At 43.9% G+C, this 18,200-nt stretch overlaps 2 protein-coding genes across 5 annotated transcripts in view; both read left to right on the top strand.

Annotated features, from left to right (window-relative positions):
- Positions 1–3,962, top strand: part of LOC119659993 (organic cation transporter protein-like) — a 276,402-nt gene extending 272,440 nt beyond the window's left edge. For all 4 annotated transcript variants that reach the window (XM_038068368.1, XM_038068365.1, XM_038068367.1 and 1 more), the window contains one exon: positions 3,059–3,962. In XM_038068368.1, the coding sequence (XP_037924296.1) occupies positions 3,059–3,435 (377 nt within the window). In that variant the 3' untranslated portion in view covers positions 3,436–3,962. The remainder of the gene's footprint in view (positions 1–3,058) is intronic.
- Positions 3,963–15,034: 11,072 nt separating this feature from the next.
- Positions 15,035–18,200, top strand: part of LOC119659016 (transforming acidic coiled-coil-containing protein 2) — a 68,465-nt gene continuing 65,299 nt past the window's right edge. Inside the window, exon 1 of the mRNA XM_038066904.1 lies at positions 15,035–15,163. Within this exon, the coding sequence (XP_037922832.1) occupies positions 15,083–15,163 (81 nt within the window). The 5' untranslated portion in view covers positions 15,035–15,082. The remainder of the gene's footprint in view (positions 15,164–18,200) is intronic.

Below are 18,200 nucleotides of genomic sequence, written 5' to 3' on the forward strand. Positions count from 1 at the left end.
CCTCAGCACATGCTGACAGGTTTGCTCCTTCCGCCATATCGTCCGTCGCGCAATCAAACATTATAAGACCTGGTTAAAATCGTATCCGGTGAACACAAACGTCTTATCCCATCCCTCGCACATCTCCATGACGATGAGTTCTTCGATAATTTCCTACTCCTCACGAGTGAGTATTTGCTCCTGAAATAAACCCCCTGAAATACCTTAACTGTTACCTGCCTCTCCGAGTCGTGGAGCTTCGCTCTGGGTTTATAAAAATAGCCAAGCAGAGTCAGACGAAGGAAGGTCATCGCACTTTTGCCATCTCCATTATCGGACAAAATAGATGAAAGCAAAGCAGTTTAAGGTCATCTAGTTACAAATTGAAGGAACAAGTGAGGACGGACAGAAGGGACCCCTTGTAGGGTCTATTTTTAAGGTTCTGTGTAAAACGAAACCTTATTAAAATCGGTTTTGTGTCTGTCTATCCGTCTGTCTGTCTTTTTTTTTCTGAGGAGGTGAAAATCTTCAAAAAACACGGGTTAGACACGCCAGCGTGTGCGATTCTCACCCGCTAAAACCACCCCCGACTCCCTCCAAGCCCCGTGGAACCACCGGAGGTATTACATCACAGGGCGGAGTCAGCTCATTTTAGCTCGGTCCCCCTACGTAGCCGCGCTTTTCTAGTCTCCTCTGCCTTTCGCAGTTTGCTCTGGATGAATACGACCATGGAGTTGATTGCATCCCAGTCTTCCTGACATGCTAACATTCTTCGTACCAGTTTCGCTGTTACGAGCACCTCTCCTAGAGTCTCCTCTAGGTTCTTTCTTTCCTCCATACACCTTGCACATTGGAAGTATACATGCTTTGGGTCCTCTGGGACTCCATCGCAGTTTGGACAATCGGGTGAAGTATTTAGTTTAAACCTGAAGAGGTACTGGCGATATCCTCCATGGCCCGTGAGAAACTGCGTAAGATTATAATTTATCTCAACGTGCTGTCTTTCGTCAGGATGAGCCTGTGTGTCCACCGACCCTTTCCCGAGCGTACCCAACGCTCTTGCCATCTATTTAGAGATCTCTCTCTTTCGGCGTTCTTCTTCTGCGATAAAGGTGAGATAGACTTCGCATTATATATATTCGTCATCTCATCTGCCAAGATATCAATGGGCATCATTCCAGACGAATGCTGCATCATCTGAGACAGTCCTGAATGCCGAGCACACCCCTAGGACTGTTCTTCTGTAGACTGAACTCAGTTTATTAGCGTTAAATGCAACCTGTAATGCCTTTCCCCAAACTGCAGCTGCATAGAGCAGGATCGACCACACTACCCTATCTATAAGCAACCTGTAAGCATGCCATAGCCCTCACACGTTCGGCATCATCCTTGCCAGGGCCACACTTGCAGCGGATGCTTTGTCATCAACGTACTGCACGTGTTGCTAATAGCTTCCCGTCTATCATCACTCCCAAGTATTTGATGGCAGGCTTAGAAGTGATGATATGATTCCCAATTTGAATACGGGCAAAATTTCTTTTACGACGCTTGGTGATGAGTACCGCTTCTGTTTTTTCCTCCGCAAGTGTCAGACGAAAACTCTCCAGCCAACCCTTAAAAGCACTGATCGCTTCGCATAAGTATAACTCAGCATCTTCCAGGTGCTTTGCGACAACAACCAGCGCTATATTGTGCGCGTAATTCACCACCGTGCCTTCCTCCGGATGTACGGAGCCCTGTGGGACATCCGCGGAGACAACGTACTCCTGGGGTCCGTCATCGGTGTCATACCAAAGCCTCCGTTCTTTTAAATAGCTGTTGACAATATTTGCAAGATAAGCAGGAATACCAATCGTCAGAGATTCCCGTATTAGGTCCATCCAGGGTCACTACTATGCAATATTTGCTAGTACTGCCCTTTCCGTGGATTGCATCTTCGACCAAGCCAGTAACCATTTTGATGGCATCAATGGTTGATCTGGCTTTACGGAACCCATACTGCCGATCTGAGAGACCTCCCTGGCTCTCAACAACCGGGAGTAATCTATTATAGATTACTCACTCTAGCATTTTGCCCCTAGTGTCCAAAAGACAAATAGGTCTGTAGGAGGTTGGCTCACCTGGAGGTTTGCCAGCCTTAGACAATAGCACCAACTTCTGTCGTCTCCATGATGCAAGAAATATTCCCTCGGACATACACGCTTCGAACAACTCAGCGAACATATCCCGTCTGGATTTCACGGCAAGCTTAAGCGCCCTATTCGGAACGCCATCCAGACCCGGAGCTTTGTTATCTCCTATCCCTACGCAGATCTCCAGCAGCTCGTCACTGGTGGCTGGCGGTATTACCGTGCTGTTCAGATGTCGCTGGAAGCTGTCTATGTCCTCCTCTAGCTGGGGGAATAACCCCTGGATAATTTTTAACAAGAGTGAAGGGTACGTGATCTGCAGAGATGATCGGCTTCTGAATCCCCCCATCAGGATTGTATAGGCGCTCCCCCACGGGCTTAGGTCCGCTTCCGAACAGAGCTCCTTAAAGCTTTCCCTCTTGCCCCGTTGGATGGCGAGCTTGAGGGTTTTGCGGGCTTCCTTATAGGCGCGCTCTTTTTGCCCTTGGTCGATTCTACCTACCCGCTCTCTGAACCGCTCTTCTGACCCGGTGACTGATGAATGATGGCAAATTCAAGACTATGAATGTCAATATCACCCGAAAATGGATGCTCTCACATAATATATGCATATTATATTACATGTTACATACTAAGAAATACACAAAACCTTTCGTACCTGAAGCGCCCAGCTTCTGGTTTTCCGACTTGTTTTTACTTTCAAGTAGTCTTCTTCTTCTTAATCTTCGCTCCTTTAATCGTTTCTCGGCCTCCATTCTACCTTCTCTCCCTATTCTTGAACCCTTGTATTATGCCTACCGAGAGGTGTCTTCCTACTGATCGATGAATAGATTCGAGTAAATGCTTGCAATAGAGTTGAAAGTGCCGTTATTCCATTTTCCTGATCCTTTGTTTAAAGCTCTAATAAAAATTGATATAAATCTAATAATTATTTTTTATTTTCATTTCAGTCAAGGGTAATAATCGTGTAGCGCTCTTGATGCTGTCAGCTATGATATCCAAGTCGGCCATATCTTCAACACTAGCACTTTTAACAACATGCACAACCGAATTAGTTAGTGCGGAAAAGAAGCAAATTTGTGCATTTTCGACAATAGTATGGGCCAGAATATGGCTGCTAACTGCACCATTTATCGGTGCTACTGTGATTTTTGGACAGCTCGTGCCCCAAACGGCATTCGCTTCATTAAGTATCGTTGGTGGTGTTTTAACTGCCTTAATTAGTAGTCCCCGAACAATTCCTAAGCAGAAAACAACCAATCTACCTCCGGAAATTAAATCGGGCATCTGGACAACCAAAACCCACGATGAGAAAATACGTTTATGAATGTTACTGAAAACCTATCTTTTTACTTTCAAATAGTAGCAACAAGTCACAACAAGAGTCTATTTAGAACATAGTAAAAATAAGATGAATCTAACTAATTACAAAAACAATTCTAGTGCAATTCGAATCAAGAAACCTTACTAACTCTTAAAGATTATATACAATTGAAATTTTAACGTCTTAAGACTCCTTCGTGTAACTCGATAAGGATTGTAACGAGCAACCAGTTTTCATCTGTATAAAATTACACACAGAATCTAGAGAAACCACTAATGAAACCACAAAAAGATAGTTACTGTGTATCCGTACACACTTAGAAACATTTAGAGTACTAACAAAAATCTTATAGGAACAGAGGCCATAAAACTATATTTTATTCAATTCGGAAAAATACTATTTTCTTCTAAACAGAGAAATTCGTATTAGTCAACCAATAAATTCTTGTTATTTAATTTTTAAGTAGCTCTATACGACCTATAAAGAACTGTTAGAAAGTAAAAAAGAGAAAAATATTTATGAAAATAAAGCAATATTTTTTCTAAAAAATTGAATGTTTGTTTCTTTAAAATAAATCAGTCTCCAGCGAACGGCCCTCCAAGTCCCAAACCGCGAGTTGACCCCAAGCTAGAACCCATTTTTGGGAGTGATATGAAACTAGTTGAGGAGAAGAGCTGCGTAAACCGTGGTAATGGTTATATCATCCTTAAATACTTGCACGGAAACCTTTGTGCCCTCTAGGAGCCGTAGCCAGAGATAGAGAACCATCCTTATGGGCTACCCCTCAGACATCTTCAATAATTTCTCATCTGTTTTTGCAGTAAGGTAGTGGAACGCTGTCTCTGAGAACCTGCCCATCTGGTAAACATCCTGCTTGCAATAAAGCAGAGAGCTGGTAATATATTTTTCCTTTCCTTTGTACAAATCTTAGAAAGATACGTCCGCTCCAACTCAGCTGCGAGTGCCTCTGAGCTAGAACACGCACGTATGAGGGTTCGCATTCACTAAAAACCTCCCCGGTCTCTCCAGTCCCAGCCCTGCGGGACCACCATTTAGGTATTTCTTAGCGAGGTGGGATTGCGTTGGGGCAGGCGTGCTTCTCGTCCCTTCTTGCTTCCTTCATCAGCTCGTACTGTATTTTTACAATTACGGAGGAAACTGTAAGCCAGTCCACCTTCGACCTCAGCATTCCCGCAATTATTCTCACACCCCTTCCCAGCGCTTGATTCACATACCTTCCCTCCATTGCGAACCTTAGACATTGAAACATCACATGCTCTGGACCCTCCGGTGTGACACTGCATACAGGACAATTCGCCGAATCGTGCAGCCCAAAGCGGTGTAGATACTGCCTGTAGCAACCATGGTGTCCCGTGAAGAACTAGGTAATATGATAGTTGGTTTCACCGTGTTTTCGATCAAACCATATCTTAATGTTGGGAACAAACCTGTGCATCTACTAACCCTTCGGATAATTGTCCCATCTACGTTTCCATAGATCATGCCACTCTGACTTTGCTGCACTCCTGCGTTCTGTGGGCCCCTCTGAAACTTTGCAAGCAGCACCGTCGACACAGGCAACGCATAAAGCAGAATGGATCGCATCACTCCAGCTAAAAGTAACCTCCGACAGTGTCGACATTCAACAACATTCTTGCAAGTGACGCAGTAGTACTAGCCGCCTTTTGAGATGTATACCCTAGTTGCTCCCTAAAGCTAAATTTAGCATTAATTATCACCCCCAGGTAGTTGATAGCTGGTAGCCTAGAGACGACGATATATGCACCGACTTCCACCTTCACGTGATTTTCTTTCTACAGTTCGTTAACAAGACCGCTTCTGTTTTCCCATTATTTTCAAACCAGGTCTTTACCGGCCTCACCGTCTCCGTTGCGTAAATCTCCAGATCCGCTGAGTGCTTTTGCTCTTCCTGAGCAGGAAGTACAAGTACTCCATTACACATGACACTCCACAGCACGGTGCTCCGTACCGAGCACTATGGTACCCCCGCTGGGACGATGTACTCTTTGGGACTCTCATGCATCACCTATGTTAGCAAATGTGCCTTCAATTTGAGCCCTAGCCTCTGGGAAAACCGCCTTACCCTTACCCCTAAACATGCGGCTGGCAAACTTGCAATCACGTGGTTCCGCCAGTAATTCGGTTGTTTACTTCCACCACTAATTGATTTGGGTAACTTTTTCAATGGCCGTACCACTCACATTTATATAAGGCTCGAAAGCAATGAATACATTTACGCACAGAGTGTTGAACTCCCGGTTCTCCCGGTCGGATTACCAACTAAACACCCTCCCGGCGAGTCCCCGAACTCTCCCGCCTTGCGGAGCCTTCAAATCAGGGAATTCCTTTCACCAACGATAGCGGAGAGAAGGAAGGGAACTGCCAGTTCAAGGGATCCTCTGCCGTCCAGCTCCTCCACCGGTCAAGCTCTATCTTTTTAACAACGAGAAAGATCCGAACGTAATGGGCGAAACGACTCCACCTGTCGGCACTCCTCATCATCTTCTCGACAATGTTGTCTGGTGAGAGATCCCCTGTGTTTAAATAGAGAAGCTAACGAATCTGATCCCACCTTCCATAAGAAAAAAAGGTATGATGGGCGTCATTCACAACTCCATTGCCAAACACACAATCCTGAGATCGTGCCTTTCCAATCTTGTGCGGGTAAGACTGAAAACCTCCATACCCACTTAAGAACTGGGTAAGAAAATAGTCAGTCTCGCCATGCTTCCGATTCAGCCACGGATCTACGTTGCCGATGAGCCGCGCAGTCAATCTGTCTCTAGTTTGCCAAGAAAGTTGTCACTCGTCTAGGATACGTTGCCGTTCTTCATGAGCAACCACCTCCCTTGTGCTTGAATATGGCTTGACGCACCTTAGCAAGAAGAGCAACGTGAAGCTCTGCACCGTAGAGCAGGACAAACTGCGTTGAAATCAACAGGAGACGTCGCCTGCTAGACGTAGGACCCCTAACACTTGCCATTAGCCTAAGTAACGCTGAGTTTCGGCCGCAGCCTTGCACTCTGTTGCTTTGATTTGCTCAAAAAAGGTCATCTTTGAGTCGAGAGTCAGCCCGAGGTACTTAACCACTAGTTTTGGCCCGATTATCGACTCGCCGAACGTCCCATATCGTTTAGGGATTAGAATTCTCTTTTTAGTCAGGATGACTAATTCGGTTTTTTCCAGTGCAAGGTTGAAACCATGACTAGTCATCCATCCGCTTACCCGTCGAGTGTGCTTTGTGCCTGTTCGACAGTGCGTCCAGCGACAAGTGCCGCGTCATCATCTGCATAACCGACAAGGCGCGACTCTTCTGGCATGTCGAGTTTAAGTGGACTATCATAGGTAGCGTTCCAGAGGTCCGGTCCTAGATTGGACCCCCGTACTACCCCCGACGCGACCTCCATGCTCCTCTGACCCTCTAGCATTTCATAGAGCAGGGAGCGTTTTCTCGGATCCCTCAATATCCGTAAGACATGAAAAATACTGTCTAGTGTGCCTAGAATGACTTTCCATCTTACGAAATTAAAGGCGTTTCTGACGTTAAACGTTACGAGAAGCACCACCCGTCGAGTTCGGCGACTATATGCCTCCGCTTGTCGAACAGCATCCATGGCTTACAGGACAACATCAACTGTGGATCCCCCTGCTTTAAAATCGAACTACCTTGGAGATAAATCTCCGGCAACCCGTATCGCTTCATCGAGTCTACTTCTGATGAGCGATTCGAGCACTTTTCCAGCAGTGTCAAGCATACATAGTGGGCGGTATGAAGACGGCAACTCGGGGTCGCCTTTCCCTTTGCTGATCAGCGTAAGCCTCACCACCTTCCAACGAGCAGGTAAAATGCCCCCTCTTTCAGGCAAGTGTTGAATACGCCGAGCAGTATGTCTGGTCGGTGTTGGAATACCAGTTTGCATACCTCTGCTGGAATACCATCGGGTCCTGGCGCTTTCTTGCTTTTCATAGAGAGGACTGCCGAACTCTTTTATAGAGAAAAGCGGACGTCACCATCCTGCACGGGATTAGACCAGTGCAGCAAGAGTGAAAGTTTCTCAGAAAGTTGTGGGGTGAGTTGACAGGAACTGACAGCGATAGCCCATAGATGTTGTTATCACAGTATGCTCCATATAAAGATTTATGTCAAACATATATCATTATAATAGATTCTTACTGCCTCTCTCCCCCTTGTATGGATAAAGAAGTGAGAGCGTCAATTCTTTATCTTTTTCTTCCAAAAGGCGGGTTCAGCTCGAAATTAGCGCACCACATAGAAAACAGATTTTAAGTAAACAATTCCCGAATGGTGAATCTGTAGTTGCGGCGTTCTTCAAGTCACTTAGTGGAAAACCATCGAAGGAATTTAATTATTCAGAAGAAAATCTAATTTTCGTTAATCAATTATCGAAACACACAAATATATATAAACTCATTCATACACGCTCAGTGCCACAAGTTTATATACGAATACTACCTTACCACTTTCGCCGTCGTCATGTTGCGAATGGATCATAGATTCACGTTGTTCGTACACTTCCCATGTTTCTCCTATTTGCTTCCTTCTTTAAGGATTAAGCTTGCTTCCTAAGGCATTATGGCTTCTCTATTTGCGCTCAGTAATTATTAAATTAATTTATTTTAAAGGATAATTGTTTTCTGTAGTTTTCAACACGATGATCTGAAATTTTGGTCTTTCTCCGTATTATTCGCATTTTGAAAAGACTCCCCACTTAATCTTGGTTAGAAAATAATGGAAGGGGAATCTGATTAGTGGTTTATTATCCTTGGAGAAAGTTCTGAAGGCATTGAATAGAAAAGGCGAATTTTAAATTGGGTTCAATACTGAATAAATATAGATAACTTTAAGGGGCTGGAGAGTTGTAGTTGTAATACTCTAGGAATACTCTCTCCCAATCCATAGGGTAAAACCGAAAAACAAACCTATACTTTCCTTCTTCTTTATTTCCTTATTTCTTTCTGCTCATTTTGTCAGAGCGCAGTGTTTTTATAATAGGAAATACCTGGTGCTCAGAGATGGCAGTGAGGAAGACGGAGCGGGCAACCCTGTCGGCCAAACCAAAACCAAGTGGTCGAGGAAAACCTCCATAGTGGTGGCACCGGGAGACGCTGTACTCACTTTGGTTTGCCGACCGTGATGCCGTAGGCGAATGCTCAAAAGGCCTAATTAGGGCGATCAGACCCCAGTCTGCACGGGGACTCATCTGAAGTGGTAATTGGCCACGAAACCTTACCAGGGGTATACTGGTACCATGGGTGCACTTCCGTTGTATGTGAGTACAGCTAGGTTATTTGCGGTAGGCCCCCTAGTAGGAGTTTTATGGGGGTTCTGGTTATGCTCAAACAAGGAGAGACCTTCGGGCCTCGGCGTGATGTTGCGTTTCAACACGGGTGCCGTACTCCTTAGTTCGGTAGAGATTTAGGTAGGTCTTGCATCCACCAGTATGAATGCTAAGCCATGCACTTGGTATAGACTGGTACCATTGTTGCTTGTCTCAGCGGGGCTTTGATTGTAGTCACAAAATCAACCCGAGTCTTAAGAAGACCGTAGGATTAAGTCTCCACGACAGGGACCTACGTAAAACACTCAAGGACTTAACAGGAAATACCTAAATTTGAATCTGTCTACGACCATATTTTCCAAATTCCAGATGAACATCGTATGACGATGAAACATCCTCCTACTTGAAAATCGATTACTCCAATAATATAAAAGAAAGGACCAAGTTCTGCTGATGCTAGTTGTCCGAAGTTTGCATAATATTCCTACTGGCTTGACACGGTATTCCTTCAAGCCATTAAGTCAGAGAGACCCCATGGGAATGCATACGTTGTTGAACAGCAGATTCGGTGGAAGAAATCCAGCTCCAGTACTACGCTAGGATATGAGGTAGGAATTTCTTCAACTTCATGTGTGAGACCTGAAGATCTCTTTGTCCGCTTGGTCGTAACCACAACCCCGATGAAACTCTGACTAAGAGGCCAACCGCTAAAACCGAGCTGAAAGTGTATGAACCAGAAATTCTGCTGAGACATGTAAATTCAAAAGGCTATCCCGGTCCCCATCATCAAGGCGATATGAACTCAAATAACAGATGCAATTTGAGAAAAATTATTAGTGAAAAATTATTACCCGATGTCGAAACGTTCGCGTCAAAATAACCTGCTTCGCAATTTACATACATATTACATGCAAATTTGTTTCCTGTTGGTGCTCACCAACATCATTCCGTATATTCAGATTGTCAAATTTAAAGAGATACGAGTTTCTTCTCTTCTCTTAGTAGAGCCTCCATTCGATTCGTCCAACCGTTTTCCTTGCGTCTTTCTTCTCTAAACTAGTGATCACAATTTTTCCTTCTTTTCCTCAAACCCTCGCTGTTGTCGAGATATAAGTGTTCAAACTTCTCCAAAAGATTCCGTCATTTTTCGACCACTTCTTCCGCTTCTAGACCCCCCCCCCCCCCCTCTCCTCCAAACCATATGCAGTTTTGCAGGCCTTTTCGTCCTCTAAACTAGTGATCACGAAAGATAAAAGCTCTTGATTTTTTTTAACCACTACAATGTTCGCCAATCGATCGGATCATAACCACTCTACAATATTAGCTGCCTTTGAATGGAGAATATAATGATTCTTCCATAATAACGGCGCAACAACCGGTATCCGCTCTAGGCCTGCCTGGCGTCCTGACCTACGCCATCGTTCCATCTCAGGCAGGGTCTGCCTCGTCTTCTTTTTCTACCATAGATATTGCCCTTATAGCCTTTCCGGGCTGGATCATCCCCATCCATACGGATTAAGTGACACGCCCACCGTAACCTATTGAGCCGATTTTTATCCACAACCTGACGGTCATGGTATCCCTCATAGATTTCGTTGTTATGTAGCCTACGGAATCGTCCATCCTCATGTAGGGGGCCAAAAATTCTTCGAAGGATTCTTCTCTCAAATGCGGCAATTTTTTGCTAAAAACCGAAGTCTCCGAGTAATACATAACGACTGACAAGATTGTTGTCTTGCACAGTAAGAGCGTTGACCATATGGTGAGACGTTTCGAGTGGAACAGTTTTTGTAAGCTAAAATAGACTCTGTTGGTTGCCAACAACCGTGCGCGGATTTCATCATCGTAGCTGTTATCGGTTGTGATTTTTTACCCTGGATAGAAGAAATTATCAACAGTCTCAAAGTTGTAGCCTCCAATCTTTATTTTTCCCGTTTGACCAATGCGGTTTGATGTTGTTGGCTGGTTGATTTTTGGTGCTGACGTTGCCACCATGTACTTTGTCTTGCCTTCATTGATATGCAACCCAACATCTTGCGCCAATCGCAGCCTGCTCGATCTGGATAAAGGCAGTTTGTACGTCTTGGGTCGTTCCTCCCATAATGTCGATATCGTCGGCATAAGCCAGCAGTTAGGTGGACTTATAGAGAATCGTACCTCTTGCATTTACATCAGCATCACGGATCACTTTCTCGAGGACCAGGTTGAAGAGGACGCATGATAGGGCATCCCCTTGTCTTAGACCGTTGTTGATGTCGAATGGTCTTGAGAATGATTCTGACTGCTTTTATCTGGCTTCGCACATTGGTCAGGGTCAGCCTATCGAATTCTCTGATGGCCGTGTACAGTTTTACCCTGGCCATCCTATCATAGGTGGTCTTAAAATCGATGAAAAGATTATCCAACTAATGTCCATATTCCAACAGTTTTTCCGTCGCTTGCCGCGTAGAGAAAATCTGATCTGTTACTGTTTTACTTGGAGTGAATTTGGTATGAGCCAATGATATTCTGAGTGTATAGGGCTATCCGGCCTACCAAGATAGCGGAAATATCTTATAGATGGTACTCAGCAACGTAATACCTCTATAATTGCTGCACTGTGCGATATCTCCCTTTTTATGTATGACACAGATAATGCCTCTTTACCGGTCGTCAGGCATTGATTAGCTGTCCTACACCTTGAGCACAGGTTGATGAACCAGTTGGTGTAATTGGTCGTCTCCATATATGTATTACCAATTCGGGTTTAATTCCATTGGCTCCTGGCGAATTATTATTTTTAAGCCGATGAATTGCATGGACTGTTTCTTCTATACTTGGTGGTGGCAGTATTTATCCGTCGCCTTCAGCTGGCGGGACCTCCAACTCGCCGATGTTCTGGTTGTTCAGTAGTTCATGAAAGTACTCAATCAATTGCTCCAATATGCCCATTTTGTTGGAAATCAAATTTTCGTATTTGTCTCGGGAGGATGAACATCGACGTGTGTAAGGCTTCATCCTGCTTACTTGTTCGGAAAACGTGTGCGCCTGGTGCGGTTGCTCCCTATACTTTTCGAATTCACAGACCTACTGGTTCTCTCAGGCTTCCTTTTTCCATCTGTGAAGTCGCTTTTCCGCTCGACGGAGTTCGTGATAAGTCTCCCCGCGTGCTCGCGGCCTTTGGGAATGCAACATTATTCGGTATGCAGCATTCTTCCATTCCGTTGCTAGCTTACATTTATCGTCACACCAGTCGTTCCGACTTTTTTTTTTGTAACTGGGGCCAAGTATCTTTGTGGCCGTATCAATGATAACGTTCTTCAGGTGGTTGTGAAGATCATTTGTTGATGCTTCATCTCCGGGGCCTCTGTTGACTGCGGTTATTGCGGCATCCATTTCCCTCTTATAAGTGTCGCGGAAGGCTGTGTTGTGGATGGCTTCAGTATTCACTCTCACCTAAATGTCAGAGGGGATTGTAGGTGGTGTCGTAATTTGAGCTTGGAGCACCATGCCAACGAGATAACATCGTCGGGGAAATCGTGAAGTTGGAGGAAAACTGGTGTGCGGTGAACTCCGCAATCAAAGAATACAAGAGGAACTTGGAAGAGCGGAGTGCGCAAAGAGGATGCGAAGAACGGAAGGCTTGATCACTTAAAGGGGTCGTCCCGTGTGAAGGCCGTTTTTTTGCCTTCTTTTGAAAAATTATTTTGGAGGACTGGATAAAGACAGAAACGTGATTTTTTCACCATATGTTGATTGATATCTCTAGTATATGTGATAAATTTTTCAGTTTGATATCATAGCTAGTTTTCGGAATACGTGTCAATTTATGCACCCATCTCCAATAAAAGGTGTTTTTCTGCTGCCACGCTGGCGCTGTGTTCATCTGAGGAGAAAAAACTAAACGGCATTTTAATGTGGACAATATTCCACGGTCCGGAAACTAGGATAATTAGAAAATATTGAAAGGTAAATTTTTGGTGGACTTTTAAACTTAATTTTTTGGATCTTGGTGTTTTTTTACGGCTTTTTTTATGAATAAAAAAAACGACCAGTCCGATTGCAATTATCCTAGTTTGCGGACCGTAGAAATATGTATTAAAGAAGTCGTGGAAATTTCAAAGAATTTGATTGGATAAATTTTGAGCTATGGTGGCAGCCGATTTTCAAGATACAGTTTCGTGAAAAACGCATTTGAAAATTTAAATGTGATTATCAACAGTAACATTTTAACTCACCATTAATCTGCTATACCTGGTCCATAGAGAGCATCCTCTGTTTCTTCAAAAAAGTCTTGTAAGGCCGATTGTTGCTCTCTGGTTTCAATTCTGGCTCTTTTAGCGGGGTCAGTCGATCGTCGTTCGGACCGCCAAATTCGCGCTTCATTACGGCGGTCGGCATAAACCTGATATATGTGACCAACTTGACATCCCATTGTCACTAGGATTTGGAGAATGCCATTGAATCCTTCATTTAAAATAATTACAGCCAGAAAAGTGGCTATTTCTACGTCCTTGGCCCTAGAATGAAGGTGTTTAGGAGCGAAAGTCCAGATCAATGCATTTAACAACTCTTTGTTATTCCGGGTCTCTGCTCCTAAACATCTGTTCAAGAGATCATCTCGTGACAAATCTTCATAGATTGATTTGATGACTGTTTGAACTTCTTCAGTCAAAGATGCCTTCTCGTGGTGGAAACTATCCAGTTCTCCTTTAGTTTCCGCTTTGCGCCATTTGCACCAACTGTCCTCGCCTGCTGGACAATTTTGATGCTGAGGATTTTCGTCTGTAGAACATTTATGGAAGAAAGTTGCCCAAATTTCTTGCTTCATTTCTTCTATCGAATTTGCGTGTCGACGAATAGCTAGCCCAAAAAATGTAGTGAGGTGGTTAATAACCTTATCAGTAAGTTTTCCAGCCCCTTTTCCACCAATGCCTTTGTGATTCTTCTTTGCATTTCTAAGGCGCGTTCCCATTCTTTTCTCGCCATGCCCTACGCATTCCTTTTTTACTACTACGTATATTTTATTATTTGCAGAATTACCGGAGAAAATTCCAGCAAAATCCAATATACTATATGCAAAACTTGTCGCAATTGGCACATCCATGTTCATGCTTGCTAAAAGTTTCTTTGCTGATGTTGATGCGAAGTCCTTTTTCTTCTCTGATAAGGATCGATTCCCAATACTCGTTTTTTAGTGCGAGCATAACATTGAACGTTAAAGCGATCTCCCTTCGTACGATCCATTTAAAAAAATCACTGAACACACAAACAGCACAATACTTACAACAAAATATAACTGAGTATAGCTTGAAAGCCTTTCTGTCCTCACTCTAAACTGGATTATCCTTTTTATTCCAAACTGCAAATAAGTTTAGACAATTGATTGATTTTCCATCTTTTTATATTTATACCTGTGTTCGCATTTATAAGGCTCAGGTAAAAAACTAACAGGTAAAAAAAGAGTCGATGCTCTTTCTCATCGAGTACTCTAGCCGCGGCTGCAAACTCCTTACCTGTTTAACACTGTAATTTCTGAACGACTCGGAATACCGGAAAATCGCTTTGCCCACATATTCTCCACTATATATAGATACAATTCATGCAAAAAAGAATCGATTTCTCCAACCCGACACACGGGATGACCCCCTTAAAGCGCAGTCCACCCCGCGAAGTAATGCTTTGCGACGGTTCCGCGGGGAAGAAAAAAGGAGAAAGTGGGGGATGGTTTTAGTGGGTGAGAATACCATACGCTGCCATAACCTGATGCGGCAGTGTCTTTGTAAGATTTCCACTTCCATCCATAAAAAAAAAGACAGACAGGCATCAACTCGATTCTAATAAGGTTTTGTTGCACAGAAAACCTTAATAAAGAGACAGACAGGCATTGAACTGATTTGAATAAGGTTTGGTTTTGCAAACAAAGAATGTAATTAAACAACATTCTGTCGGCTAATGCTCTACACTACAGTAACTCTTACCTCCTCTGATTAGAAATGTAAACATTTAAATATACGCATTCCTAAGAAACTTTCGAAAATTCAGAAATCGATTCAATTTCGCCATTAGAAAATCGAACACAACAGTCTCCTACATTCCTATACAGTTCGCAGCCATCCTAAGCTAGATGGTGCTTCAGTGCACCATATGTCATTCCAATCAGATGATGTTGTCGGCCCTGTCTACGCTTCGAAAATCAATTTCTAGTGCTCAACGGATTTGTTTTCGATGTTTCTTGTGTATTTACCACGAAAAGAAAGTGCTAACCGCAGTGAATTGGATTAAAATCTGTGAAATCGCATCAAATCAGACTAATCGCAGTGAACTTCAGTGATAACCGCCCATAAACAATGGAAACAGAATCCGCAGTGACCGATGAAACCGTTGTCCGTCAAGCGCTCAAGGAACTCACGGAAAACACCGTTGTCACGGTAAGTTCTGAATTATTTTTAATTCCTCATAAATTGTTACAATTCGATGGACAGTGGAGTGAAACGGTCTTGTCGATTTGAATTGAATTTTGGAGGGAAATTGCCGATGCCTTGTCTTGCGCATTGCAAGGAGGAAGGGATTTCCAGGTCGCATGTGCCGGAACCCAGGCGCCCGGTTGATTTACGCCGAACAGTACTTTTGCCAGTTGTCTCGCGAATTCACTCAAAATGGTCGTGCGGGGTCTGTGAATATTCGTTTGGAACTTGTAGCACAATATCTAGTAAGTGAGACGTGGTTGAAATATACCCGGCGTAAAGGCAATCCGAAGTGAACAGAGCCACAGGACTTTCAGTAGAATAACAAGTTCGGGTAAGAAGTTCCCCAATTTTGTGTCATGAAACCTTAGTTCTGATTGTTACCCAACGAGTAGTCATTTTCCGCATTGGATTATGGATTTTGCATCAGCTTTTCATCGAATTGCGTACTTCATTTCTAGCCCCACACCTGGACCTTTAGCTCCGTGCGAAATTCCATGAACCCTTCCAATTGCTCCCGGGATAAATCAATGTTGTGAGTCAACGATTCTGCCCGAAGCAAGAGCCATAAACAGCTGACAAATACCTCCCTGCGGGGTAGGCATCTTACACTTCGCTCCTCGAACATTTGGCTCACTGTTGACGGTATTTACGTGTTCAGTGTCAATGTCGGCATCAATATCGCTGGAGTATCAATTAAACTTGACCTGAGAGCATTATACAAAAAGTTGCTGGTGCAATTAGCGAGGAACACTTACACGCATGGAGTCCTTTCAAAGTGCTTCAATCCTTCAGCTTTATCGAGCATTGCGGCATGCAATACGTTTTTTGCTGGTTTGACACTTGATGGGGGGATTTACCTTCCAGTGAAATTACTCACATGATGGAATGGGGGTGTCTTGATTAAAGGAGACAGCCTTTCAGTAGGCTCGTGCTATTTTTAGATTGAATAACAACACAAACATCGACGTATTTCCGACTCCTTGTGGAAAGGTTTTTGTATTGTTTGTTGCTTATTGTAAGGTTCACGCGAATATTGTACTTTGTCAATTACCTTGTTCGTTGCCAATTGCAACATTCACATCCGAGTCCCAATATTCATTGAAGAGCTCAGTACATTTCCTTGGATTTCCTTAAGTTTGCAATACCTCTCCACACTTTAAGGAATGAAGTCCTCAAAAACTGAAAAAGGTGAGCAATCAGACCTAACTGAAGTCAACAACTGTTGATAGGCTGTATATTGTCGTATATTATTGACCGAACGAGGGGGATTTACCAAGATCGAAAATACATTTCACCTACGATCGCGCGATGTGGCACCCTCCACTTCTCCGTGATGATCCTAACTGTTACCTTGTGGCTTGGAATTTAAGAATGCACTCAAAATCTTCCTTGTTTGTCGTAAAAGACGACTAAAAGGGATAGAAATCTATGGACTAGCAACCCATAAACTGATTGCTATCGAAACATCAACAACGCCTAGAACAGGCCTGCCTTAATAAAAAATTCCAGACATTCCGGTTTTGCACCGATGTCCACCAATTCGATATCCCTAAAAGCTGTCTGGCGTCCCAGCCTACGACGCCATCGCTGCATCTCAGGCAGGATCTACCTCGTCTTCTTCTACCATAGATATTGCCCTTACAGACTTTTCGGGTGGGATCATCCTTATCCATACGGATTAAATGCAACCTATTGAGCCGGATTTTATCCACAACCAGACGGTCATGGTATCGCTCATGAAATTCGTGCTTATGCAGGCTACGGAGTCGTCCATCCTCATACAGGGGGCCAAAATTTGTTCAGAGGATTCTTCTCTCAAACGCCACCAAGTCTCCGAGGAATAAATGAGGACTGGCAAGATTATTGTCTTGTACAGCTTTGACCCTATGATAAGACGTTTCGAGCGGAAACAGTTTTTGTAAACTGAAATAGAGTCTCTTTTTTTGGGAATACGTTGTCGAACTATCAATTAAACACTTCCGTGGGGAATCCTTTTCACCAATGAGAGGGAAGAAGGATCAAGGGAGTTGTTAGGTCAGGGAACCCCCCGTCATCCGGTCCCTCCGCCCGTCGAGTTCAATCATCTTCGCAATAAGAAGAACCCGAACATAATGTGCAACAAGACTCCAGCTGCCAACGCCCTTCAACATCCCTGTGACAATGTTGTCTAGAAAGAGTTTCGATTAAATCTTGAGCTTTCCGCAAGTCTTTAATGCAACGCGATTCGTCAAACCGTTTCCCCAGGAGTACAGCTTGGTAGCGATAAATATGCCTTCGACCGTACCACGCTTCTAGATTTCGCAAAACTCTTTTATAAAGGCTACAAACTTGTTGTTTATGGGTTAAAACCGCAGAGGGAAGTCAATCATAAAAAGTTTATTTAATTTCATAATTTAAATAATTTTATTACATAAAGTTGACGAGAAACTACAGAACTTTGTATCAACTCTTTTCTTAATTGAGAATGTCAAAATTAATTTTTTAAATTCAATTATTATATCGAAAATCACGGCCTACTTCGCCTCAGAGAACACCGGTGGTGGCAACTGTCAATCGAAATAAATTTCGAATGTTGTTAACTCCGCTGCGCCACATCACTCCGCCCCCAGATGAAACCTATGGCGAAGTGAACGCGACGTTGATTTGGGGCGCAAACGGGCTTTAGCCTGGATAAGGAGACAGCCTTTTTATGTCCCCCGGTCTGGAGCTGGAAGAAATACTCTCCTCGCTCGAGAACACAGAACAGGCCTTCGTATGGAGGCTGCAGCGGCTTCCGGACAGCATACGTCCTGACCAGGACGTCCGTGCACGTGTCCAGCTCCTTGGGCGCGCGGGCAGGTGCGGACGAGTGTCGTATGGGAGGGGTGGCTCTAATGCGGCGGAGATGATCTCTCAGCAGACGCAGCAATCCCGAGTCTGTGAGACCCGATCTCTTGCCGAAGACCGGAGCCTTGACTTCTCCCCGTATGCCAGGTCCACGGGGCTGCCAGCAAATTCC

The sequence above is a fragment of the Hermetia illucens genome, chromosome 6 (assembly GCF_905115235.1).
Source record: "Hermetia illucens chromosome 6, iHerIll2.2.curated.20191125, whole genome shotgun sequence".
Classification (NCBI taxonomy): domain Eukaryota; kingdom Metazoa; phylum Arthropoda; class Insecta; order Diptera; family Stratiomyidae; genus Hermetia; species Hermetia illucens.